The sequence below is a fragment of the Neofelis nebulosa genome, chromosome 2 (assembly GCF_028018385.1).
Source record: "Neofelis nebulosa isolate mNeoNeb1 chromosome 2, mNeoNeb1.pri, whole genome shotgun sequence".
Lineage (NCBI taxonomy): Eukaryota > Metazoa > Chordata > Mammalia > Carnivora > Felidae > Neofelis > Neofelis nebulosa.
In genome coordinates this window covers 217,183,814-217,206,089 of record NC_080783.1, presented here as the reverse complement: position 1 = coordinate 217,206,089, position 22,276 = coordinate 217,183,814, and the positions used below count along the sequence as shown (strand labels likewise).

Here is a 22,276-nt window from a genome sequence, read left to right as displayed (position 1 = left end):
CCTTCAGCATCAGATAGACCTGGGTTCAAGGCGGCGCTTTGGCGGGAAACCTAATTATTTTCAGTTCATGTTCCTTGTGTGTAGAGATCGTGACAACTAGTCCTTGCCTCGGGGGGTTGTGAGGAGGATCAAGTGAGTTAAGGCTAAGTTTTGAAGCACTTAGCACCCGGCGCCTGAACATACACAGTGTTGAATAAATGGTAGCTCTTGGCAATCATAGTGATGGCTGTTGCTATAGTAACCAGAGGACAGTCTGAACTGTATAATGCAGGGAGGCGTGGCTTAGCAAAAGGAAGGCGTATCTGTCTAGGAGTTAAGGTTCTTGGTTGATGCAATGGAAAATTCAGTTTGAACTGGCTTCAGGATGAAAGAAAATTTGGGGGTTTGAGTTACTGAAAAGTCTTGAGGTGCGCTGGCTTCAGGCATGACTTGATCAAGGAGCCCAATCAATAACATGGAGGTTTGGTGCCTCCTTCCCTCAGATCTGCCTCCACATCAGCTTTCTTCTTGGCCTCCAAGCGCTGGCAGCAAGAGATGGCTTCCAGGAGCGCGAGGCTTCATTATCCCAGGCTCGGGTCCAGCAGGAAAGAGCAGCCCTGCCCCCTAGAGGCTCCAGCCAAGTCCAGGGATCAGCTTGATCGCCTCTTGTTGGGACTCCTGGACAGGCCTCATGACCCAGAGAGTGCAGGGCTCCAGCTGGCCAGCCCCTGTCACATGTTCCATCCCTGGACTGAGTCAGAGTGAGGTGGTTTGTTCCCTAAAGAACATTTGGATACTTTTATCGCAAGAACACCAAAGCAGTAGAGTTCTATTCAGCTCTGCCTCCCATTAGCCGTGTAGCTCTGATCAGATCATGTGGCACCTCTCCGTCAGAAGGGGCTCATGTGGCCAGTGGGGATGGTGTCACATGTCCAGCGTCCTCCAGAGCCATTGTGGAGAGCAGATGGACAGGAAAGGCTCCAGAGCACATCACATGCCTGGACGATTGTTTGGTGCCATTGTCATCTGATGGGGTTGACTCACTGCCTAATGGGGCACGGTTCTGAGCAGACACACCAGCCCTGGGAGCAAGACTGAGGCACCTGTCCTTGGAGAGGAAGGGACAGAGAGGGGAGGGCAACGGGTTTGGCTTCCAAGTCTTCCAGGAGCACATGGCCAAGTCTCAGCCAGAGGCTGGTGAGAAGGGGATCGTGTGGCTCCAGTGAGCAGGAAGCTGTGTGGCCCGTGGATATGGCTTCTGGGAGGGGAGAAGTGTGAGGGGTGGGGACGGCAGCCCTCGAGACCTGAGCACCAGGCATCCATGCCACCAGCCCCCCTGCTTCCCCCGCGGGCCCCACTGGAACCAGGGCCACAAACCCCGAGCAGGACCCCTACCCTAGAGTTCTGTGTCCCAGCAAAGGGTCCCAGGCATCTTACCTCAGGGCCGGCTAGAGGGATTCTTGCTGTGACTTTTAATAAATCAAAAATGAGTTCAAGGTGAGAGCAAGAGAAAAACCAGCGATCTCATTCAAGCTCGGGCTTTGCCAACGGCAGTGTGACAGCTGTCTGCATCCCTGGCAAGTGTGAACTGACCGGCACATTGAGCACTCCACTGACACTCTCAGCCCTGGACACACCTGGTGGGTGCCCCCTGGGTCTGGGTCCCAGAGAGATGACCCCCAATGTTCGGGTCTCCTGCCATAACCCACCCAGGAGCTAATATCGCCCGTTTAAAAAAAATCTATTTCTACTTTTCAGCCCATGTCCCCCTTGGGATAATGAGTCTCATCCGTTAACTGCCCGCTGTGCGGAGTTTGTGCTAAAATTACCTTCCTGAGCTCCAGGGGGAACCCTTATTCTTAGCGTTTAGGGATCTGGTGAAAAAAAAACACACAATCCACACATTTACCTTCTCCCCTTTCTGACCTAAAAGACTGAAACCGCATTTCCTCTTGGCTCTTGTCTTTCTGGCCAGAAAAATCCTCACCTTTGTTTTCCTGTGGCCACTGCTCTTCCTCCCTCGCCCCTGCACCCACTGTTCCAGATCATGAAGAGCCTTTGCTGCCCCTGCTCCTGCTCCACGGTGTGTCCAGCTCACCAGGCTTGGTCATTTTGTCCCAGCAATGACTTTGGACAGTGGCGTCCGTGAACCCCAGGGGTCTCCCTGGGTTTGCCGAGGGCACTCGAGCCCACCAGCCTCCATGGACGATTTGTTTTATTCTTCCCGAGCTCATGGCTTTGCACTTCAGCCACAGTGGACTCCATCTGTCACTCTGCACCCACTAATACAACCTCGCAAGATCCTCTCAGGACCGATCACAAACTTGGGGTACTTTATGGGCACTTGGTCACCCATAAAAGCTTAGTGTCATCTACCGATGAGATTTTGTTGGGCGCTCCTTCCCTCAAGTCATTTGTAACGACTTTAAATAAGGCAAGGCCGGGCCCCGAGCTAGTGTGAATCTCGTGGCTTCCACACATCCAGAAACCTGCCCACACACCCCACCGCACGGGTACAGTCAGCAGCCAGGTCTTGCTGCACAATAGAATGTTCTCCACGGCAGCAGCCAGCCAGGATGGCTGGACCTTCTAGGGGCCTGTGGGCAAACCTTCTCAGAAGCTTCCGGAAAGTCAGGGCAGGTGGCATCCCTGGCGCCTCTCGAAGCACACACACACACACACACACACACACACATCTTTATCTGCCCCCGGGGAGAATGGGAAGTCGTCTCCCTGTCCGAGTCCCCCACGTGTTCAGGATGTGGCCAGGACCGTGCCAGGCCCAGGTTCCCACCCACGGTGTGTTTCCTCTACGTCACCTGCAGACTGAAGGGGGCAGCACAGGCCGGCCCCTCAGCCAGTGCGGTTCCAGGAACTGCGCACCAGGTGGAAATTGTTTAAGTCTATTCCCACGACTGGAAAATTCTGGTAATTGTGTAATAACAACAGCAGCAGCAGCAGCACTCAGCAATTACCCAGGGTTTTTCATCTTCAGATCACTTTACCCACATTAACTAATTAAGTCTCCCAGCCTCCCTCCGAAGCAGGGAAGGGCTGCGGCCGCAGACTCCCCCCGGTGCACACGCTGGCTTAATGAGGGCAGCCTAGCTGAAGGGGCGCGGGGCTCCCCCAGGGCCGCCGGCCTCTGCCCCCACTTGGAGCAGGATCCGAGGCCCCACGTGGGCCCTCCTCGCTGGGCATCACCCCAGGTCCCCCCGCCCTGCCGAGCCCTAGCAAGGAAGCAGAGAGCTCGGCTGTGTCCACCCCCCACCAACCCCGCCAACGCAGCGCTGATGCGGGGCCTAGCCCCCCCCGGAAGTGCAGCCAACAGTTGGTTTCACCTGTTCCTGGGCACCAAGGCCCCTCTTTCTGTTCCTACTCCCCCAACTTTCTCTGTTTTTGTGTCTTCAGCCACCCCCAACTTTGGGGACCTGCGTCTTCCCCCAGTCACCAAGTGCTCAGCTCCTTACCGTCCCCCTGCCCCACCTCTCACCTCTGCCTGAATACAGTACGTGTGCTGCAGAGGCTCTTGATGTGCAGACAGGGACTCTGCTGCCTTGGCCCTGCCCTGAGAAGCTCACAGACCAGCTCAGGAGCTAGGACTTCCAGCCTCACCCCGGTTCCCACCAGCTCCCGGCACCCTGCATGACCCAGTCAGGCTCCCTGGACTCGTGTGTGCTCTGTCGTGGACAATGAGCGGGCAGCTCCCGCCCGGGGCACTGAGGCTGTATGCACAGCCCTCCACACACACACACCAACCCCCCCCCCCCCGCCTCTGGCCAGTCCCCTTGGAGCCCAGGGGCCAGGCTGAGAGGGGACGTAGGACTCAGGGCTCGGTTGAGCTACAGCATCCTGAGCAGTGACCGTCTGCATCCGTGGGTTGTTGAAGGATCACCTCAACCGTGGGGCTTGAAGTTGGGGTCCCACACACAGCTGACGCTCCGAAAGCCATCTTTACAAACAGAGGTGCCCACTGGGTGGTGTGTGCTTGGGGGTACGGGCACGTTCCCGCCTCCTGAGGAGCAGAGATGATGTAAAGTGTAGCAGTTCTGCACACGAGGGTTCTCTGCAGCAGGGAGGAGAGAACCGGAAGGGAGGGAGCAGCCGGCAGGAGACCCGGGCAGCCAGGGCCCGCCCACCCTGGCCCTTTCTTGGGGAGCACACTTAGTGCGCGTCTTCCAGATGGCATGGCCCTCACCCCGCATGCTGGCAGCCCTCAGCGGGGAACGGAGAGGGTAGGACGGGAGCCCGCCCAGGGCCCCATGACTGGCCTCCCTTCTGATGGGGACACGGCTTTATCCAGAGCAGAGGACAGGTGCCAGGCTGCCCAGGGCCGCCGGAGCACGGGCGAGAGAGGATTTTTCTCTGCCTTGCGGTGTGGTGACACCCCCAGCCCTGAGCTGCCTGGCGTCATCATTTATTCATTCCCTGATAAATCCTGCCCTTCTTTCTGCCGGCTTTGCACTCCTGTTTTATGGGCATCTACCCTCGTTCACTAAGCACCCAGGTACAGGGAAGGCTCTGCCTCTTAAGAGCAGGCTCGTGGGGCTCTCCGAACCCGCCTAGACGGTGCTAACATGACAGACGCAGCCCTAGAATGGGCTTGTGGCGCGCACGGTGCTGATGTGCTCTCTGCCCCCGCCCCGGGGCGGCAGCGCGCGGGTCCACCCCCCGAGCACCAGCGGCAAGTGGGGAGGTGTGTGGCACTATTACATGCTATTATGACTTTCTGGGTAATGTACACATTTTCACTATCACACAGCCTCTCTCCTTCATTTTTCATGAGAACTGGCACGAGATTAATGACTGAGCCACAGAAGAAACGGAATGCCATGCCACTCTGATTTATCGACCACTTAGCGTTGATGAAGCTGCAAACAAGAGTCAAACAGATGTTGCGGCTGCATTTTTCCTTATCAAAACCAACAGCTTTTTGCATTTTTAACCACTTCTTACGCTGCCGTCCTGCTTACTCCACAGAAGGGGGTGCAGGCTCCGGGCCTCCCCCTTCCCATGGAGGTGGAGGAGCCCTGGCGGGAGCTGGGGGGGGGCCCTCCTGGCACCCCACAGTGGATAGAGTCCAGCGGTGGCCGAGAGGAGGACAGGAGACCCCCCCCCCGGGGCTCTGGCTCTGGGCAGCGTGGGGCCCCGAGGTGGGCCTCTGGCGGAAAGCTCATCGCTGCCCCTTCAGCCCATTCCAGGGCCTGTCATACAAACGGGGGGCTCCGTGTGCAGCAGAGGCAGCTCAGCTTCCCCCTGCAGACGGGACCCCACCTCCATCCTGAGCCCAGAGCAGATTACTGAACCCCCTCACCACCCGCCCCCTTCAAATCGGCAATGTCGGTGTCCTTGCATGTGAACACTGGCTGTGGGTCAGGCCCATCCTGAGCTCCTTAGGGCCTCACCTCTCTTGACCAACAAGGTCAAGTCCAGTCACACTCCTCCCCCATCCTAAAGGGCAGACACAGAGGTTCAGCCAGGTCAAGTGCTGGCCCATGCTGGACACCCATCCCTGTACCCTACCTTGTACCTCTCAGAAGCCAGAAGCCACAGCAGCCGTGGGGCTCTGGCTCCAGGTTGGGTGTGGGAGCTCTCTGAGGACTGGGAGAAAGTTTGGCACCCCTCCCCAGTCGCTGCACCACCCCACCCACCCGTGGCTGCCACCAGCTTGGGCCTCCCACATGTCTGCTGTGCCTCCTGGTCTGTTTTTCTCTTTCCCTCTTCCTCCCCTCCTCTGCCTCTCCCTCCTGCCTCCAGCCCTGGCCTGAGGTCCAGTCCTCCGCGGCGGGGAAGTCGGCTTCTCCCTGGCAGAGTCTCCACTAGGGAAGCCTGTGGGTGTCATCAATGAGGCATGGCCCACCTCCACATGCTCGCCCCGGGGAATGAGGGTCCAGAAAGCTGTAGTTGCCGCAGGGGCTGCTGCAGATTAATCTGGATCACAAGGGTCACTGCTGGCACCCTGTTGAATAGCGGCCACCCGCACAGGGGGAGCGGGGACGCTTTCTTGTCCAAAGCGGTCTCCCTCTCTCAAATCCCATCACCAGGCATTAAGAAGACTAAAAGGGCAGTCATGCTTTCTCCCCACTGCCCGTCCAGCATCTCCCGCCTGCCTCTCCCCCCAGGACGCCAGTGGCCCAGTGGCCCGGGTCAGGAGGGATCGAGCCCGCGTTTGAAGGGGACACACAATCTCCCACCCTGGCCCCCCTTCTGCCCCAGTCTTTCCAAAAGGAGGCCCCACCCCGGGTTGAGAGAAGAACTCTTTGGCCATGGTGACTGGGCGGGGGGAGAGCTACACACACAGGGTGCCAAATCGGGGCAGGGATTCGTCAGTAACTCGGTGGTCAGGTGAAAGCAGTTCGAATACCAGATGGGCCTAGGGCCAGGCCAGGGATGGCACCCAGGGGGAAGGGGGCAGGTCTTGGGCATCTGAAGCCCCAATGCCCCAGAGACTCAAGCAACTGGGGGCTGGGGGACTGTCTTCAGTAGCTGCTGACAGTCATTTCCTCTGGGTTTGAACTCTATCAGTGGCTCCCCAACTGCGTTCCTGAGAGCACTAGGGTCCCAAGAGGGGCCCAGGCCGATGCTCAGATAAGCTTGGAAAGCCTGTTTACTGCAACACCTATGAGGCTCTTCTACTCAGGGTGCTGTAAAGACTCTGACAAGTCCTGCAGTAAAGAAACCTGTGTGACTTTGCCAAAGCTTTCCCTTTTCAGAACATTTTCAGATAAAAACAGGAGTGGCACTGGGTCCAGAGGCCAAGGGCTCTTGGGCCCCCTCAGGTGCTGCCATCCCACTTCCAAGAGGGCGGACTCCTCCTCCTCCTCATCCCCAAACTCCTCCTCCTCCTCTTCCTCCTTCCCCTCCTTCTGTGTGTCCCTCAGGAAGACACGCATGGGGGTCTCCTGGGTAGGTCCCAAATGCTGAGTCACCAAGGAAGAGACAGCTGCCCTCTGAGCCCCGGGGGCAGTTCAGCTGCCCCGCACCCTCAGCACACGGCAGGTAGTGCCAGAGCACAGTCTGATTGCCAGCCCCACTCCGGGCTCGTTCATGCCAGCCACGAGCGAGGGAGCCCGGCCAGCAGCGCTCACCCATCAGGCCAAGCCATCGCTTCTCAGAGATGAGACATGGGGGTGGGCACTGAGCAAGAGGTGGAAGTGGTGAGGCGTGCCAAGACAGTGGGGGTGGGGCACTCGTTTGATGGGGCCGCAGAGTAAGGTGTCCGCGAGGAGGTGGCATTGAGACTTCCAGGACGTGAGGCACGGAACCGGGGGGGGAGAAGAGCCGGGGCGAGAATAGGCCATCTGGGGAGTGTGCGGCCGGGACTCATGCTGTAACCATGTCAGGGACATGGGCTTCCTTCACTGGGCCAGGGAGCTGCCTGGATTACAGGAGCATGGCCGCTGGCGTCAGAGAGTGGGTGGGGAGGGAGGCCAGAGGGGGAGTGAGGAGGCCTGGGAGGGCCCACGTGGCCGGGGGAGCAGGGTGGGTGGGAGAAGTGACAGAGCTTGCTGACCCACCAGCTGTGGAGGGGGGAGGAGGTAAGGAGAAAGAATGATCCCCCGGGGTTTCCACCTGCACCACTGCGGGAGGGCAGGGCCCGAGTGGGCCAGGTGTGGCCCGTGGACGTGGGGCTCTGCCACGTGAGCCGGGGGTGTTTTGGAAGCCCCGACAGGGCAGTCGGACAGGTGGGCCCGGAACCAAGCAGAGAGGCGGGACTGGGGAGAGAAATCCAGAATCCTCGCAATACGACGCTTGTGGGGCCGTGAAGCAGGAAGAGGTCACTAAGAAGGGAGGGGACAAGGACCCCTCTGGGAGGCCCGTGGAGGAAGGGGAGTCCCCATGCACCAAGAGGAAAATGAGGACAGAGGGGGCTGCCACAGAGAAGACGTGCGTTTTAAGTGGACAGATGCCTGCAGCGGCACTCTGGTCAACTCTGCCGGGAGATGTCACAGTTTGGTTCGGTGTGGGGTCTCCTCTGGCGGCCCTTGGTAGTTAGCAGAGCAGGACTTCCGTCCGCCCAAATGGGACTTCCAACCTCTCCAAGGCCCCTGTGGGGGCTCGGCAGCAGCCTGGCCGGCAGGGCAGGGGCACTGTTTCCACGTGCAGGTGAGGAGCTCGAGGCATCCCCAGGAAGGGATGGGCTCACCTAGTCCACCGTGCTTTCCGAAAGCTTCTGGAACTTCTCTGAGACTCTTACTTATCCTCAGCTTTCCCCTCCACAGCCACAGACCACACCCATAGGGCTGCCTTCTCCAGGCCTCTGACATTTGGGAAGGGAGGGCATCTTCAGGGTCATGCTCTCTCTGGGGGGGACCGGCCTCAAGCACCCTCATGGGAGTTCTGTAGCCCAGGGAGGAGCCTCTGGACAGGACCGCCGACCCACACGACCTGACCTGGGTGGTAAACCCCAAGGAAACATGCATGCAGCCCAGTAAGACAAAGGCAGGCTGGATCCACATCGGTCCAGAACCCAGAGTCCTGGGGGGGTGGGTCCCAGAGCCGGGGTGTGTCCTCGGCGGGCCCCCCACCCCGAGCCGGGCATGGCTGAGCGCTTCTCCAGCCTACCCTGCGTGGCCAGCGAGCAGCTCTCGGCCAGGATCTGACACTGTTATGAGCACTCCATGAAGCTGATGCATTGGGACTCTATGGCTAATATATTTTTCTGCCACAAACGCCCAATAAAATGTACAACTAATGAATAAAATCGCCATGTTGCCAAGAAGCGATGTGTGCCCCAAATTTCCAAAAATACTTCAATCACTCTCTGTCTTAAACCCAGCCCACGCCAGGAAGTCGTCACTTAGGGCAGCAGTTTCGGGAGCAGGAACCCCAGGCCCTAGGATAGAATCTGCGCTGCATAATGCTGCCTGCTTCCCGTCCCCGAGCCTTGAACCTTCAGGGGCTGGTACTTTCTCCCCAGCTGTATCAGGGCCACTGAGAAGCACAGGCCCAGAGCAAAGGCTCCCAGGAAGGGGACCTACACGGTGGGCATATTCCTTGATCCAACGGGAGCCATGGTGGATCTAGAACCCCTAAGCCGGTAGTTACAGATGTGGGGTGCAAGGACCACTGGCTCTGCGAACCCCCGAAATGCAGGGCTGATGTGCCTTGGGCAGTGTTTGAAGCTGGAAGTGGAATGTCCACAGCCTTCATCAAATTCTCAAAGAGGTCGGGGCGCCTGGGGGCTCAGTCGGCTGAGCGTCCGACTTCGGCTCAGGTCATGATCTCACGGTTCGTGGGTTTGAGCCCCGCGTCGGGCTCTGTGCCGACAGCTCGGAGCCTGAAGCCTGTTTCATATTCTGTGTCTCCTTCTCTCCCTGCCCCTCCCCTGCCAGTGCTCTGCCTCTCTCTCTCTCTCAAAAATAAACTTTGGGGAAACCGATTTTCCTTTTTTGTAATTCTCAAAGAGGCCTCAGACCCAGGAAAAGTGAAGGACCAGTCTTGCCTCTTAGCCTCCTCGGAATGCATTTTGGGAAAGACTTCTCTGCCCTTTGTAGACCCAGAAAACTGGAGCCAGATGTCGATGGGACACAAGTCTGGGAAGACTGTCCCAGGACAGCCTGATTCAATTCTATAAATGTTAAATGAACACCAGTCATTGCCGGATATTATCTGTGTGGTTGGGGAGATGAAGGAGGGGGCAGGGGCACACAGATCATGAAGGCACAAACCTCTATCTGTAGAGGTACAGACGGCAAGGTATCAGGGAGTGCTTCCTGGAGGAGGAGGTGATCCTCGTGCCCGTCCTCAGAGAACAGATGGAAGCTGGTTTTGCAGAAAGGCAGCTGGGGCCTGAAGAAGAGACAGAGATTCCTGAAAGTGGAGAGTCCCAGGCAGTCTAGCACCCAAGCTTGGGCTTTGGATGCAGGGTGAGAGCCGCCCTTTGTTCCCCAAGCCCCTGCCTGCCTGCCCTCCCACCGCCTGGGCCCCCCACGGCCTCCCCCAGGCACCCACGCTGAGCTCAGCAGGGCTGTGGGGCAGGAAGCCGCAGCCCTTTCATCTCGCAGGTGGCTGGCATCCTGGCTCCCTCCTGTGGGGACCAGCTCCTGTTCCAGGGCTGGGATCAGAGGAGGCCCTGGGTGGCCTGCTGACCCCTGCAGACTTTTGATCCTTCCCCTTTTGCTCAGTGGCGGGAGCTGCCACCTGGCCAGGCACAGGCTCAGGCAGCAGCCCCTCGTCCAGACACGACCGTGGGGAGCCAGTGTGTCGATAGGAAGAACACAGGGCAGGGACTTGAGTGTATCACCCCGTTTCTCCTTGGCTACCCCATTCCGGTGATAAGCATAACATATCTACCCAACCCACCCACCTCGTGGGCGTATGGCAAGCATAAAGTGAAATATGAAATGGGAAAGCACTTAGCCCAGGCAAAAAAGAGGCCACCAGATGTCTTGGCAGGACCTGATTTTGGAGTCAGAGCCCTGGCTTCCAGCCCGGGCTCCGTCCCTCGCCAAGCGCAGGGCTTTGGGCAAGTCACAACTTTGCTCCAGTCTGCTCATTGTAGATGGAGGGCGCCCTGCCCAGCCTTGCCCAGCCCGGCCCGGCGGGCCAGCCTCCCCGGCTAGCACGGGCACCAAATGAGATAATGGCTGGAAAGTGCTCTGAAAAGAATAAAGTGCCGTGCCGATGTCAGGGATTATCATTATTATTAAGGAGCATGATTACCGCAATCCAGAAAAGCTGCCATTAACGAGAAGGCTCCTGTTCGTGTTGATTTAATTTCCTGGTTAACTGAGCGTTGGCAAGAAAAAAACTCTATGTTTCAACCCTTATTGAAAATCTTTTTAAATTATGCCAGTCTATTCTGTTGCCCTGGTCATGGTGCAGTCTTGAGTCTTTATTTATGAATGCATTGATTGAGTCACACATTTATTACTCTCTCTGACCATATCCAAAAAGGCAGCCACAGACCCAGCCCCCTCCGTGCCTGGGGTCCCAGGACTTGTGGTCGGGTATCCCTCGGAAAAGAGCAGAGGAGACAGGTCTGGGGAAAAGCATGGGATGGAACCTTCCACGTGACTTTTTCCCTGGTTCCCTGGGGCATCTTAATATATTGTCATAGATTTCCTTACGGTTTAAGCGATACTTTCTGATTGGGGTAGAAGGAGTTTCTGGATTTATCCAGATGCATTACAAAGTGATATGATTGGGTTATTCTTTTCTTTTCTTTTTTTTTCTTTTCTTTTCTTTTCTTTTCTTTTCTTTTCTTTTTCTTTTCTTTTCTTTTCAACAAAACTGTCAGGCCTGATGTGCCCAAATAAATGGCCTTGCCTTCTGGAAGGCCACAGAAAGCCATGGAAGGCACATGCTCTTTGCAGAGAAGTTGCTGTCCCCACCAAGTCTCCTCAGTGTGTCACTATCGGAGTCAGTGGTGGGCAGAAAGGGACCGAGGGCGTTTTGAATAGACTCTCATGGGAAGAGGCTGACCCATTTCCATAGAACCATCTGAGGACAAAGTGAGCCCTTCACACGCAGAGTTCTTTCTGTCCTTAAGGCTTCACAGGAGGAGTTTCCAGAGGCTCTCCTGGTGCCCAGAAGTAATGTGCTGAGGGGGCTTCTCGTCCAGGGAGAAGCCCACAGGCTGAAGGGCACAGGGGCGTCTGGGAACTCTGTTTCCCCCAGGAGGAAGGGGGTAATGATGCCTGTTGGGGTGGACATCCAGCACGCTGTGATGAGGAGATGCGTGTAAAGCACAGAACAGGGGTCAGTGCTCCTGGGCAGCTGTTGTCATAAAGTCCCAGATGTCAGATGAGAGATATGTGTGGCCTTGTGTGTGGTCCTTGGTTACACACAAATCAGCCCGTGTGGTTCTCATTGGGGGTGGTTTTGTCCCTCAGGGGGCAATGGGTCATGTCTGGAGGCACGTGTAGTTGTCACAACTGGAGAGGGGGCAGGGTTTAAAAGCATCCAGTGGGTGGAAGCCAGTACATAGGACAGCCCCACCCCAGAGAATGATCCGGTTCCAAATGTCAGCAGTGCCCAGGTTGAGAAAGCCTGGTGTGGTGTCGGGATGCTCAGCCTGTCTGCACCTGCTGGGGGGCACCCTTGGATGGGCTCCATGCCTCCTTCATGCTGCCAGTCTCTGTGCTCTCCCCGCAGAACCCCGACATCGTCCTGGTGCACTATCTGAACGTCCCAGCCATCGAGGACTGCGGGAAGCCGTGTGGCCCCATCCTCTGCTCCATCAACACCGACAAGAAGGAGTGGGCGAAATGGACGAAGGAGGAGCTCATTGGGCAGCTGAAACCCATGTGTGAGTAGCTGTGGCCCACCTGGCCCAGGGTCCTGCGCTGGAGGCCAGGCCAGCACCCAGCAGGTGGGGCAGAGGTCCCCGGGGGCCGTCCTGCTCAGACGACAGCGAACGTAGCTTTTCATAAGCGTCACCCCCACCCTACTCTCGCTTGATCCTCTAAGCCCCCTACACGGTGGCCAGGGCACAGAAGGTCAGCCCCACGTTGCAGATGACAAAAGTGAGGTTCAGAGGCACAAGGCCACGTAAGCAGGGAACAGAGCCACGAGAGCCCTGCACTGCGGCCTCTTGGGCCACAGATGGGGGAGCAGTGGCTGTCTGGGGACAGACAGAGGAGGGGCTTGCCAGAGCTGGCCTGCCTCCAGCCCCCAGCCCATCTGCTCCTGGACACGGCGAGGCTCCGGCCCCAGCTCCCAGACTCGGTGGCATGCAGATGACCGGAATTAGCTGGGTTTCATTTTGTTAGCAAAGTGATGTTCTCTGAAGCATCTGTCAGGTGCAGATCACTGAATGCAGAACACCAAGTGAGTCTGGAGAGCTGGGCAGTGGCTGCTGTCTCGTTTCCATGGGCAGCCGCTGGGGGCTCTCGCTGGCCTCTCCTGCCGCCTGGACTCAGGAAGCACAGACACAGGTCTGCCAGACCCGAGAAGGGCCGTCCAGAGCACAGGGCCCAGGGCTCTGGGACACCGACCTCTGAGGCTCAACGCAAAGATGTGTCATCATACGGGACCTCAGAGAAGGGGTCACCAGGTCCCTCAGAATCTGTGCTACCCTTGGAAGGGGGGGCTGCAGGGAAGAAGCCAATGGACACCATACACAGAGAGCAACTGAGGTGTCCTTTGCTGGGGGGCTGTGAGCGTCCCATCACTAGGAGTATCCAAGCTGAGGCACGATGGCGTCTGCAGTGACCAGCTAAACCTGAGAGTCCCTCAGCGCTCAGATTGGGGGGTCACCCCCCATTCTCAAAGTGGGCCGGAGACAGGAGATAAAGGGAAGGGAGACCCCCAACAGGCCTACGGCCCAGCCGCCCAGGCCCTGCTCCCTGCTGCCAGGAATCTAGAGCTAGGAGGCTCGGGGGCTTCCAGGGCTCAGGCTGCATCCCATGGAACCCTCCGGAACCGCAGGTGTAACACACCCGTCTTGTTTAAACCTCCCGGTGTCCCCAGGGTGGGGGGCTCTCCCCACCTTCCTCTGCTCACCCCACCTTATCCGCATGCAGTCAGCATACACGTCACCTCTTCCGCAGGCCCTGCCCCCCACTACTGGCCCGGCCTCACACCCCACCCCCACGACCCAGCTTCCTCGGGACCTCCCGGAAGACATCAGACTGAAGTCAGCCTCCCACGCTTAACCAGAAGGGGCCGCTCTAGCCCCTTCAGTATTCTGCACAACACCCAGAAACTTGAAGGACACAGCAGCTAATCCCCAGGAATCGTTCCTGTTCTCACCATCCCTCCGGGCCCTGCACAGCGCCGGGCACGTGAAAGGCCCCCTGTAAATATTTGTGGGATGGTTGAGTGGAAAGTGTCTGGGCCCAGCTTTGGGCCACTCCCCACAGGGACCTGAGCAATGGACAGAGGCCCCCCAGTGTCCAGGCCTGGGGAGCCAGAGCTGTTCCCAGATGCCCTCCAAAGCCAGCCTAGGGGCCCGGGGAGTCAGGGCAATGGCACCAGGGGTCCTCGCCTCAGACCAGCCTGTCCACCCCTTCCAATTCAATACTGAGGTGATGGCTACATGTGCTTGTACTTAACATTGGGTTTCCTCTCCCAGGGCCCATTCACGCCTCCTCTTTGACAGAGAATCGGCGGGGCCTGAGCAAAGGCTCCGGTAACAGTGGGCACCAGTGCCACCTGGGCAGGGCAGTGCGGTCCTAGCCGGGGAACCGGGAGGTAGACAGGTCCTCATTCTGTGACGGCTTCACTATGGGACCTCAGTGAAGTTAAGTCAGTCAGTTAAGTGGGGAGCCCGTCACCCTCCGCACCCCAGTCCCTTCTATAAAGTGGGAGAAAAAATCCAGAGTCTCTGCACCAAGATCCACAGTACCCAGCCCGCTCCGCCGGGCCCAGCTCAGCTCCCGGGCCTCTGCAGGCTGGGGCCACTGTTTCCTACCGGTTCCTGGGAGGTTCCGGAGACTACCTTAGCCAGAGGGCAGCCAAGGGCACATTCCCGGGGAAACAGATGCCATTCAAGGTGGCCAGCACAGTCAGAACCTCTGACCTGGGTTCTCCCAAATGCCTCTTAGCACACGCAGACGGTCCTTCTCCTGGAAGCCACCCCACTGCCACTGTCCCCCTTCTCCTATTCTGTCTGCTTCCTTTTTCTCTCCTCATTGCCTCGACCTGCCCCGCAACACCCCCCATACAGGAGCCTGCCCGTGTCAGACAGGAACACCACATCCCTAGGGGCAAAGGGATTAAGCTCCATGAACTCCAGGGGGTGCAAAGCAGACCCGAGTCAGCCTCTGATGCTTAACTGGAGGGAGCCATGGATGCCTGCTTGAAAGTCTGCAGTGCATCGAGAAAATTATGTAAAACTACAACAAACTCCCCATAAATCTAATAACACTTGGCTCGCTGGTGTGTCTGGGGGCGGGGAGCAGAGCCGCACGCAATTACCGAGCGTGCATGTGTGTGCATGGCTGTGGTTACAGATGCACACGGCCTGGAAACACAGCCCTGGAAGTCGGGCTCCAACCGAAGCCTTGCACGCGATGAGTCTTGGAACACACGTAGGGCACCGCGTTCAGGGGGAGCAGTGGTGCGTGGGGAGCCAAGAAGGCATCAGATTCGACTCCAAAATCAGGCGTGCCACCCGACGCTGGAGCCAAACACATTAGCTTCATCACATTTTCACATAAATCACATTCCTTCAAAGACTTCACAGTTTGATTTCCTGATGTTTCCAAATTTCTCTGCCCTGCGGCAGAACTGTCAGTGGTTTAATCAAAATGTTGTGCTTCTCGGTGGTGAAGGGAAACTCTGATCCGCAGCCTTCGCCTCACCTGTTGCAAGACGGGGGGCTCATTGTTCCTGGACCCCGGGAACCTCACAAATGCTGGCCTCTAAGCCAGACTGATGCTGGGAACCCTACCTGGATTCTTGCAATTGTGCCATTTGGTCTCATGGGGGCTTTTCCCATCCATCTGCCAGATGAGGGATGCCTCTTACAGAATTAAAGAAAAAGGAAAAAAAAAAGAAGAAGAAGAAGAAGAAGAAGAAGAAGAAGACAGGGGTGGGGGCGAAAATTAAGGTATCTGATAGGAATTCCCAGTATGTTTCCCGTCTTTTGCAATCCCTCCTGTGGCAATTAGAATATGGGTGCCGCCATGACAAAGACCAAAAGAACGGCGGCGTAAACAAAAGAGAAGGCTATTTCACGTGCACATAGCAGTTCAAGGTCGGTATGGCAACGATGCAGTGTTGGGGATCAGCCACCTGGGCTCCCTACGGCCAGTTGCTCTGCCAACCAGGTGTTGCCCTCTTTTTCATGGTCCAAGATGGCTGCTCCAGCTCCTGCCATTGCAACTGCATCCCGACCAGTGGGAAGCAGGGAAGACAAAGTCGAGGGCAAGCTTCTTGCTTTCAAGAACAGGGCCCAGAGGTTGCACACGATACTCCCACTCATATGTCATGGGTCAGAATTCGGTCATACGGTTACCCTTGGTTGCAAAGGAGTCTGGGAAGTGTAGTCTCTTGCTAAGTGCTACCATCCTAACATACTTTGGGGAACAGGGTTCTGCGCGTGAGTCATTCGGAGCTGAGTGGAGCTGAGCTCAGCCTGAGGTGTCCCTGCAGGGCCTCAACCGAGAATCGCTCATCTTAGGTCAAGGCCCGGGAGTGATTGCCTCGGGTCCCGTCTGAGGGTTGGCGTTTCTAGAAGTCTAGTGAACATGACCTAAAGCTCAGCATGTCTCCTCCTGGAAATTCTGGGGTCTGTTCCAGTGCAGCTGGTCTGAGGGAGCACCAGCTTGGGACCGGCAATCTGCCACAGTGTGAGCAAAGGGCCGGGCAGGTGGAAGTCTGTCCTCCCGGATCAACTTGGAGTGGAGAAGAACGGGCACTCTGTGCCACAGTCCCGCCAAGCCAGTCCTGCTCGGTGATCCTTGGCCGCACAGAACCACAGTGGTTCTGAACCGCCGTGCCCTGGACCTTCCACTCCTGGCTCTACTTGAGCTGCAGGGAGTCAGATGGGGCCCTTGGAGGGGTCCTCTCCTCGGAGCATCGGTGGCTCTCTGCCTGGTCCCACTCCTTGGCAGCCTGGGAGGGGACAGGCCTGCCGGCCACTTCCCAGCTAGCAGTAGATGAGGTTATGCCATCCAGAGTGAGGGATGAGGGCATGAGTTTTAAGCCACACTCACAGCCCTACCCTAAGAGGGATCGTGCCCCAGCTGTCCCGTTCAGGCGAGCACCCTGGCCGGCCAGGTGCCCCTGCATCACCAAGCAAGGCTCGGGCCTTCCTGCAGACCTCCATGGCCTCAGGGATCATCAGGCGACTCCACCAGCCACCTCTGGGTCTGGCTCTACTCGGACTGCCTTCCCAGGGTCCCAAGACCTCTGGGTGGGCAAGAGGAGGGCTAGCTGGGGAGCCTGCATAGCCCCAGGGCCTGCACCCACACGACGTGTGCGGCAAGTCCCCAGGACCCAGCGAAGGCAAGAGTGGCTGGACACAGGGAACCCCATACCGCTGAGGAGTAGCTGATATGAAAGAGAGGCTGGAGGGCAGTGGGCTCATTAGCAGGCACCCACCTCTCCCAGGGACTCCTCACCCCCACCCCCACTTGAAGCCGACAGAACCCTCAATGTCCAGACACCCCGCCCCCCCCCCCCCGCCACCCCTTTCCCCACCTGTCCGAGTGGCTCTGCTGTTTCAACACCCAAGCCTTGGTTGCAGAATCAGTGCATCTGTTGTTTTCTCATAATTTTCCAGACAAAGACCAAAGATCCAGTAAGAGGGGCGGTGTTTATTTGTTTTGCTTTTTTGCTTAGATTGTAATCCTGGTGATTATAGAATATCAAGAAGTAAAATCAACAAAGGCTTTCCTTTCCTGGCCCTGCACGGATCGCCTTTCCTGGTCGATTAGCGCCACCTGGTGGCCCACGGTAGCAGAGCGGCTCAGAGATGTGAGTCCTCTGCAGTAGCCAGACCCACCCACCCCCCTCCCGGCACGCAGCAGGTGTCAGGCGCCTGGGGACGTGGGGGCACTGTGCCGCCCTGCCTGTGGACCTAGTGTCTGGGATGTGATGGGAGGCCATCTGGGGCCTGCTCCGGGATCCAGGAGCGCTGGGCTCTGGATGAGGCTGGAGCGAGCAGAAGGAGCCCCAGGGAGAAGCACATCGACTGCCTTTCCTCTCTGACTCAGTCTATCCTGATGAGACATCACCAGCTGGAGCAAGACCAAAGGGCTGGAAGCTTCTCCCTGACAAGGGAGGCATCCCCCAAGTCTTGGCCAGAGTCTGTGGGTGTTGAGTCAGTTAGCAAAGTAAGTCACATAGGTGCTGCCCCCAAGTAGCTGCAGGCAGGGGCACCGAGATGGGAGAGGGGCAGGGGAACAGCCAGGGGAAGGGGGGGTCTGTTGCAAGAAAGGGTTGGAGGATTTCTTTCTGGTGAGAAATGTTCGCTTGGAAGCACTTTTGTCCCTGCTCTAAAGTTACGCTCTCAGGATAGGAGCGAGGGACCAGGAGTCCAGAATGAGCTTGGGCACGGCCAGGCTGACCGCCGCTGGGGCTCAGGGGAGCCAGAGCTGCATGGCTCCCCACCCGATGCTCCAAGGCCTGCAAAGCCTGCGCAGAGATGTTGGCTCGGTGCCGGGAGCAGCGGTCGACATCGAGACTACCTGGGCAGATTGATCAAAGGCAGGCTCCTGTCCTACCCCCCACCCCAGCCCCTCGGACTTTCCGATTCCACAGGTCTGGATAAGATTCTCATGCTTTTTGAGAGATCCTAAAGCAGGCTCCAGCGAGAGGCCCACGGAGGATCCTTGTTGTGGAGATCAGGGTCAGACCCCTGCTGGGGTCATGGCCCTCTTTGAGCATTAGTTGGTTCTCCAATCCTTGTGGGAGGGAAGCGGGCGGTGGAGACAGCGCCTGTCTTGAACTTGCACAAAGGATTGGGTGTATAAGTAGTCCTGTGAAGTCTTCCCATAGACTCTTGGTCGAGATATGCTACCCTAGAAGTTTCCTTGGGTTGAATTTCATGTTGGAGCCAGGTACATAATGGGGTCTTGCCAGACGTTCATGGACTTGAACTCATGAGACACGTGGGGATGCCATGAATGGAAGCACATCTGTGTCCCCATGGCAGGCCCAGGGCCTAGGATGGCAGTTCTGTCCCTAAGAGCAGGGACCCTCATCGGTGGATGGAACTGTGAGATCTGGAAGGTTCTGCCCTGCTCCCTGCCTGTGTCCACAGGATTTGGAGTCACTGGGGGAGGTGAAGACAGTACAGAAAGGCCTGGAGAAGATTTTCCTGCCCATTTTGCTTGTCCCTCTGGTTAGGAGCCACTGGCACAGGGAGTGGGCAGAGTGGGTCCCCTTATGTCCCCAGCTCCTGCCAGTGCGCCTTCCTGGTACCTCCCACCCCGAGGCAGAGGAGAGCAGACAGGGGGCATCAAAGGCAAGTGGGTTTGGGTTTGCTTCCTTTCCTTGCTCTGCTCAGAGGATCCGGGCTTGGTTTGCAAACGTGCCTCTCTCCCTCAGGCTAAATTGTGTTTAGCTGATCTGGCCCCCAAGTAGGAAAACTGAAAGAGAAATACTTCTTTGGATTTCCTGTCTCTCCCTGGCTGCTTGGGCACCTCACACCCCCTGCTGCTGCAGAATCCTGGCTCTGTCCTCACCAGCCCCTAATTCCGTGTGCGCGGATGGAGTGTATCCTGTGCCCCTGTTGAGGACACAGCAGCCCCACCCACATCCCGCGCCTGGCTGCCACCCTGAGCTGACAGAGCCTTGCTCAGGGCCGGGGGCTGGTTTTGTGAAACTTAGAATTCACTGCCAATATTAAAATCTCCAGATTTTCAGCTTCTCTTTGAATCTCGAAGGTTCTGGTCCACCCAGTCAGGAGCCAAGAGGCAGCTACCCTTTTAGCGGCACCTGCCGTCCTGCGAGCAGGCACCACCTCGGGACGTGAGGAGGAGGCATGTGATGCCAGGATTCCTACAAGCCCAGGGTCTCGAAAGCCGCGAGACGGAAGCTGTCTGGAATCCCACGTGGTCCCCGCCCCCACTGCCAGTGGCCTGGAGGAGGCGCTGCTGGGCCGGTCACTCCTACCATCTCTGCCACTGAGTGGGGCCTTGGGAGATGGTCTGCTGTTACCCCTGAACAGGGGGACAGAAGGTTCCAGAGCCCACTTGACTCCCTGGATGTGGGACAACAGCTGGAGCTTCTCTCCTGGCCAGCTGGGCTTCGACATCGCTACACAACCAAGGCAGTGGGCACGTTCACCTCTTAGCGGGGCACAGACTTCCCTGCCTCGGCAACAATGGCACTTAGCAAATCGGGAGTCTGAGAGCCTCCCGCCAGCTCCTCAATGCCACCTCCTGGACCCGCTTAGCAAGGAAACACTCGGCCCGGGCTGCTTTTTGGGACACGGGGGCCCCTAGGAGATCAGAGGTCGCCCAGGAGGCTAAGGGCTCAGGAGCCCGTCCCTATGTGGCCTGGACAGCTCAGACCGGCTCCCGGTCCCTCCCACCCAGAAGAAGCGGTACGTTCTCAGGCCCCCTGCCCTTCTCCACGGCGTGTCTACGGTCGGAACAAGGTGCCCCCCACCATAGAAGATGAAAGGGGAGGGGTCTTGAAGCCCCACATCCCCAGACTTCCAGAACCAGGAATTACAAGCTCCCTGGGGACTCAGCACTTGCGTCCCTGCGTGTGCACGCCGTCCTGCCCCCGCACAGCCCCTGCACTCCTCCCAGTGAGATTCTGGAAATGTCCTCAGGCCCAGTAGGAGAAGACAGTTGAGGGTGAAATGGGGCAAGGGAACAGCATGTGTGTGTCTGGATATGAGACGTCAAATCTAATGAAGATTTTATCCAGTTGAACCCAGGAATCAGAAGGAGGGCCTTTATTCCCGTCAATAAGAACACAGTCAAGACGAAACTCTCAGAGCCTGCTGGTTCCCATTGACCTTGTTGCCATGGAAACAGCCTTAGTGTCAACAACTTGCAGGAATCCAAACGGGCTCATTCACGCAAGAGGCACGTGGCCTTGGCCAGCTCCCTCCCGCCCCGGCCTCGATCACGTGGTTCCTAAGTATGGTGACCATACGTCCAGGGTTGCCTGGGAACAGGCCGGTTTATACCATTGTGCAGCCAGATGATCCCAGCACCCCATCAAGCCTCCAAGGTGACCGGCCTGGACAGCAGGCTAAATGGCCACCCTATTTATGGGTCTTTACTGAGTGTTGAGTACCTGGGCAGGAGTAGGGGATGAGCCCAGGCTGATGGGGAAGGAGGAAGGAACAATCCTCCCCCCCCACCACCACCACCAGGCCTCTGTTTGGTGAGGGGGGGGGGGCAGGTGTGGTTATCTTTGTCACCAACATTCCACTTGTCACCTGTATGCCATATACCAAGAAATCTCCTCCCGTGCAGAGAAGGACAAATGTGGGCTCCAGCAGGCACTGTCTGTGGAGTTGCTGTAGTGACCCAAGCTCCAGCCAGAGTGCCCTGTCACACCTGTAGAAGTTTCTGCCCCACAGAGCAAACAGGGACAGGCAGCTAGCTGTCACCAGCTCCTGGAGTCACTATGGGATTAAGGGGGGGAGGAGGGCAGGGCTTTCCATGTTCTCGTTTCTGACTGTGTCCAGCTCCTCTCCGAAGTGTTCCAGGCTTGATGTTTCAGAGCAGAAAGGAGGTCTCAGAGCCCTCCGCCCTGGCCCGCCTCAGAGCTTCTAATGACACCGTCGAATCAGAATCCTGGGTGTGGGTCTCACGTATCTGTCTCTGAAGTCCCTTGGGGACAGTGACGGGCAGTCAGGTAAAGCATACCTCTTACACGTGAGGAAACTGAGGCCATGAGAAATCAAAGATCCTCCCAAGGCCACACGTATGTGAGGAAAGCAGCTGGAGCCCCTGCCCCCCAGGCCAGCATGTCCCAGCATGTCCCAGCCTGTCCCCACAGGCTCTTCTTTCTATACAGCTAGCTGGGACATTGAGCTCAATGGTTCGCTCTGCCCTTACCCGAAGTTTCACGGCTGCTTAGGGTAGCCATGTCAGGAATGGACGTTTGTGGTTTCTGTAGGTACCCCTGGGACCCCGGTCAGTGAGTCCCCTCCCACTCCACCCCCAGTGACTGGAAAGCCAGGTGAGGAACCCCTGTCTCAGACCCAATCACTGTCCTCACAAATACCTCATTCTCCGGGAGGAGTGTTTCTTTGAATTCCTGTCTCTTGTAGAAACGTCCCCTAAACACACCCCAGTGTGCCAAGAGAACCCAGGCCAAGCAAGCTTATGGGGACCCTGGCAGCCCAGGTGTAGATGCAGGGATGGGCTCCTCACACAGGACCCCCTCCCTCTCTTGCTGACATCCATTCCAAGAGCAGGCCCATGGCAAGTCCCACCTCCCACTTCCTGCCCCGGGTTGATGGCCCTGCCCGGGGGCCCACCTGGCCCCCTCCACGGTCAGGGTGGGCAGCGGGCTGGGGGACCACACCTGGCCCAGCCACAGGTCCCAGGGTCTCCTGCATGGTCACCACCTGGGGAATTGGACACCCTGTCCCTCAGAAATGAGTCCAGCTGTGATTGGAAGGGAAGTTCAGTTTCCTAAGGAGTAGCTCTCTCTCCTCCAGTCACTAATTAACCTTCCTGCCGTTCTTTGGTCCCCAGAGGGTTGCAGGCTCGGGAGGCCCTGGGAGGCAGGTGGCTTAATGGGAAGAGCTAGACACGGCAACCGCTCCCCACCCCCACTTATCTGCTGTGTGACCTTGGACAAGTCATGTGACTTTCCTGTCTTGGTCTTCATGTTAATGAAATGGGACGAGAATTCTGCCTCAAAGGATTGTTGAGGGATTAGAGACATAACCTCTAGACCAGTGGGTCTCAAACTTGAGCCACCG

General features: G+C 57.6%; 1 protein-coding gene across 9 annotated transcripts in view; it reads left to right on the top strand.

Moving 5' to 3' along the window:
• The window catches only part of CAMTA1 (calmodulin binding transcription activator 1), an 827,492-nt gene that overhangs the window by 709,157 nt on the left and 96,059 nt on the right, over positions 1 to 22,276 (top strand). For all 9 annotated transcript variants that reach the window (XM_058719234.1, XM_058719242.1, XM_058719241.1 and 6 more), the window contains one exon: positions 12,079 to 12,232. In XM_058719234.1, coding sequence (XP_058575217.1) covers positions 12,079 to 12,232 — 154 coding nt within the window. The remainder of the gene's footprint in view (positions 1 to 12,078; positions 12,233 to 22,276) is intronic.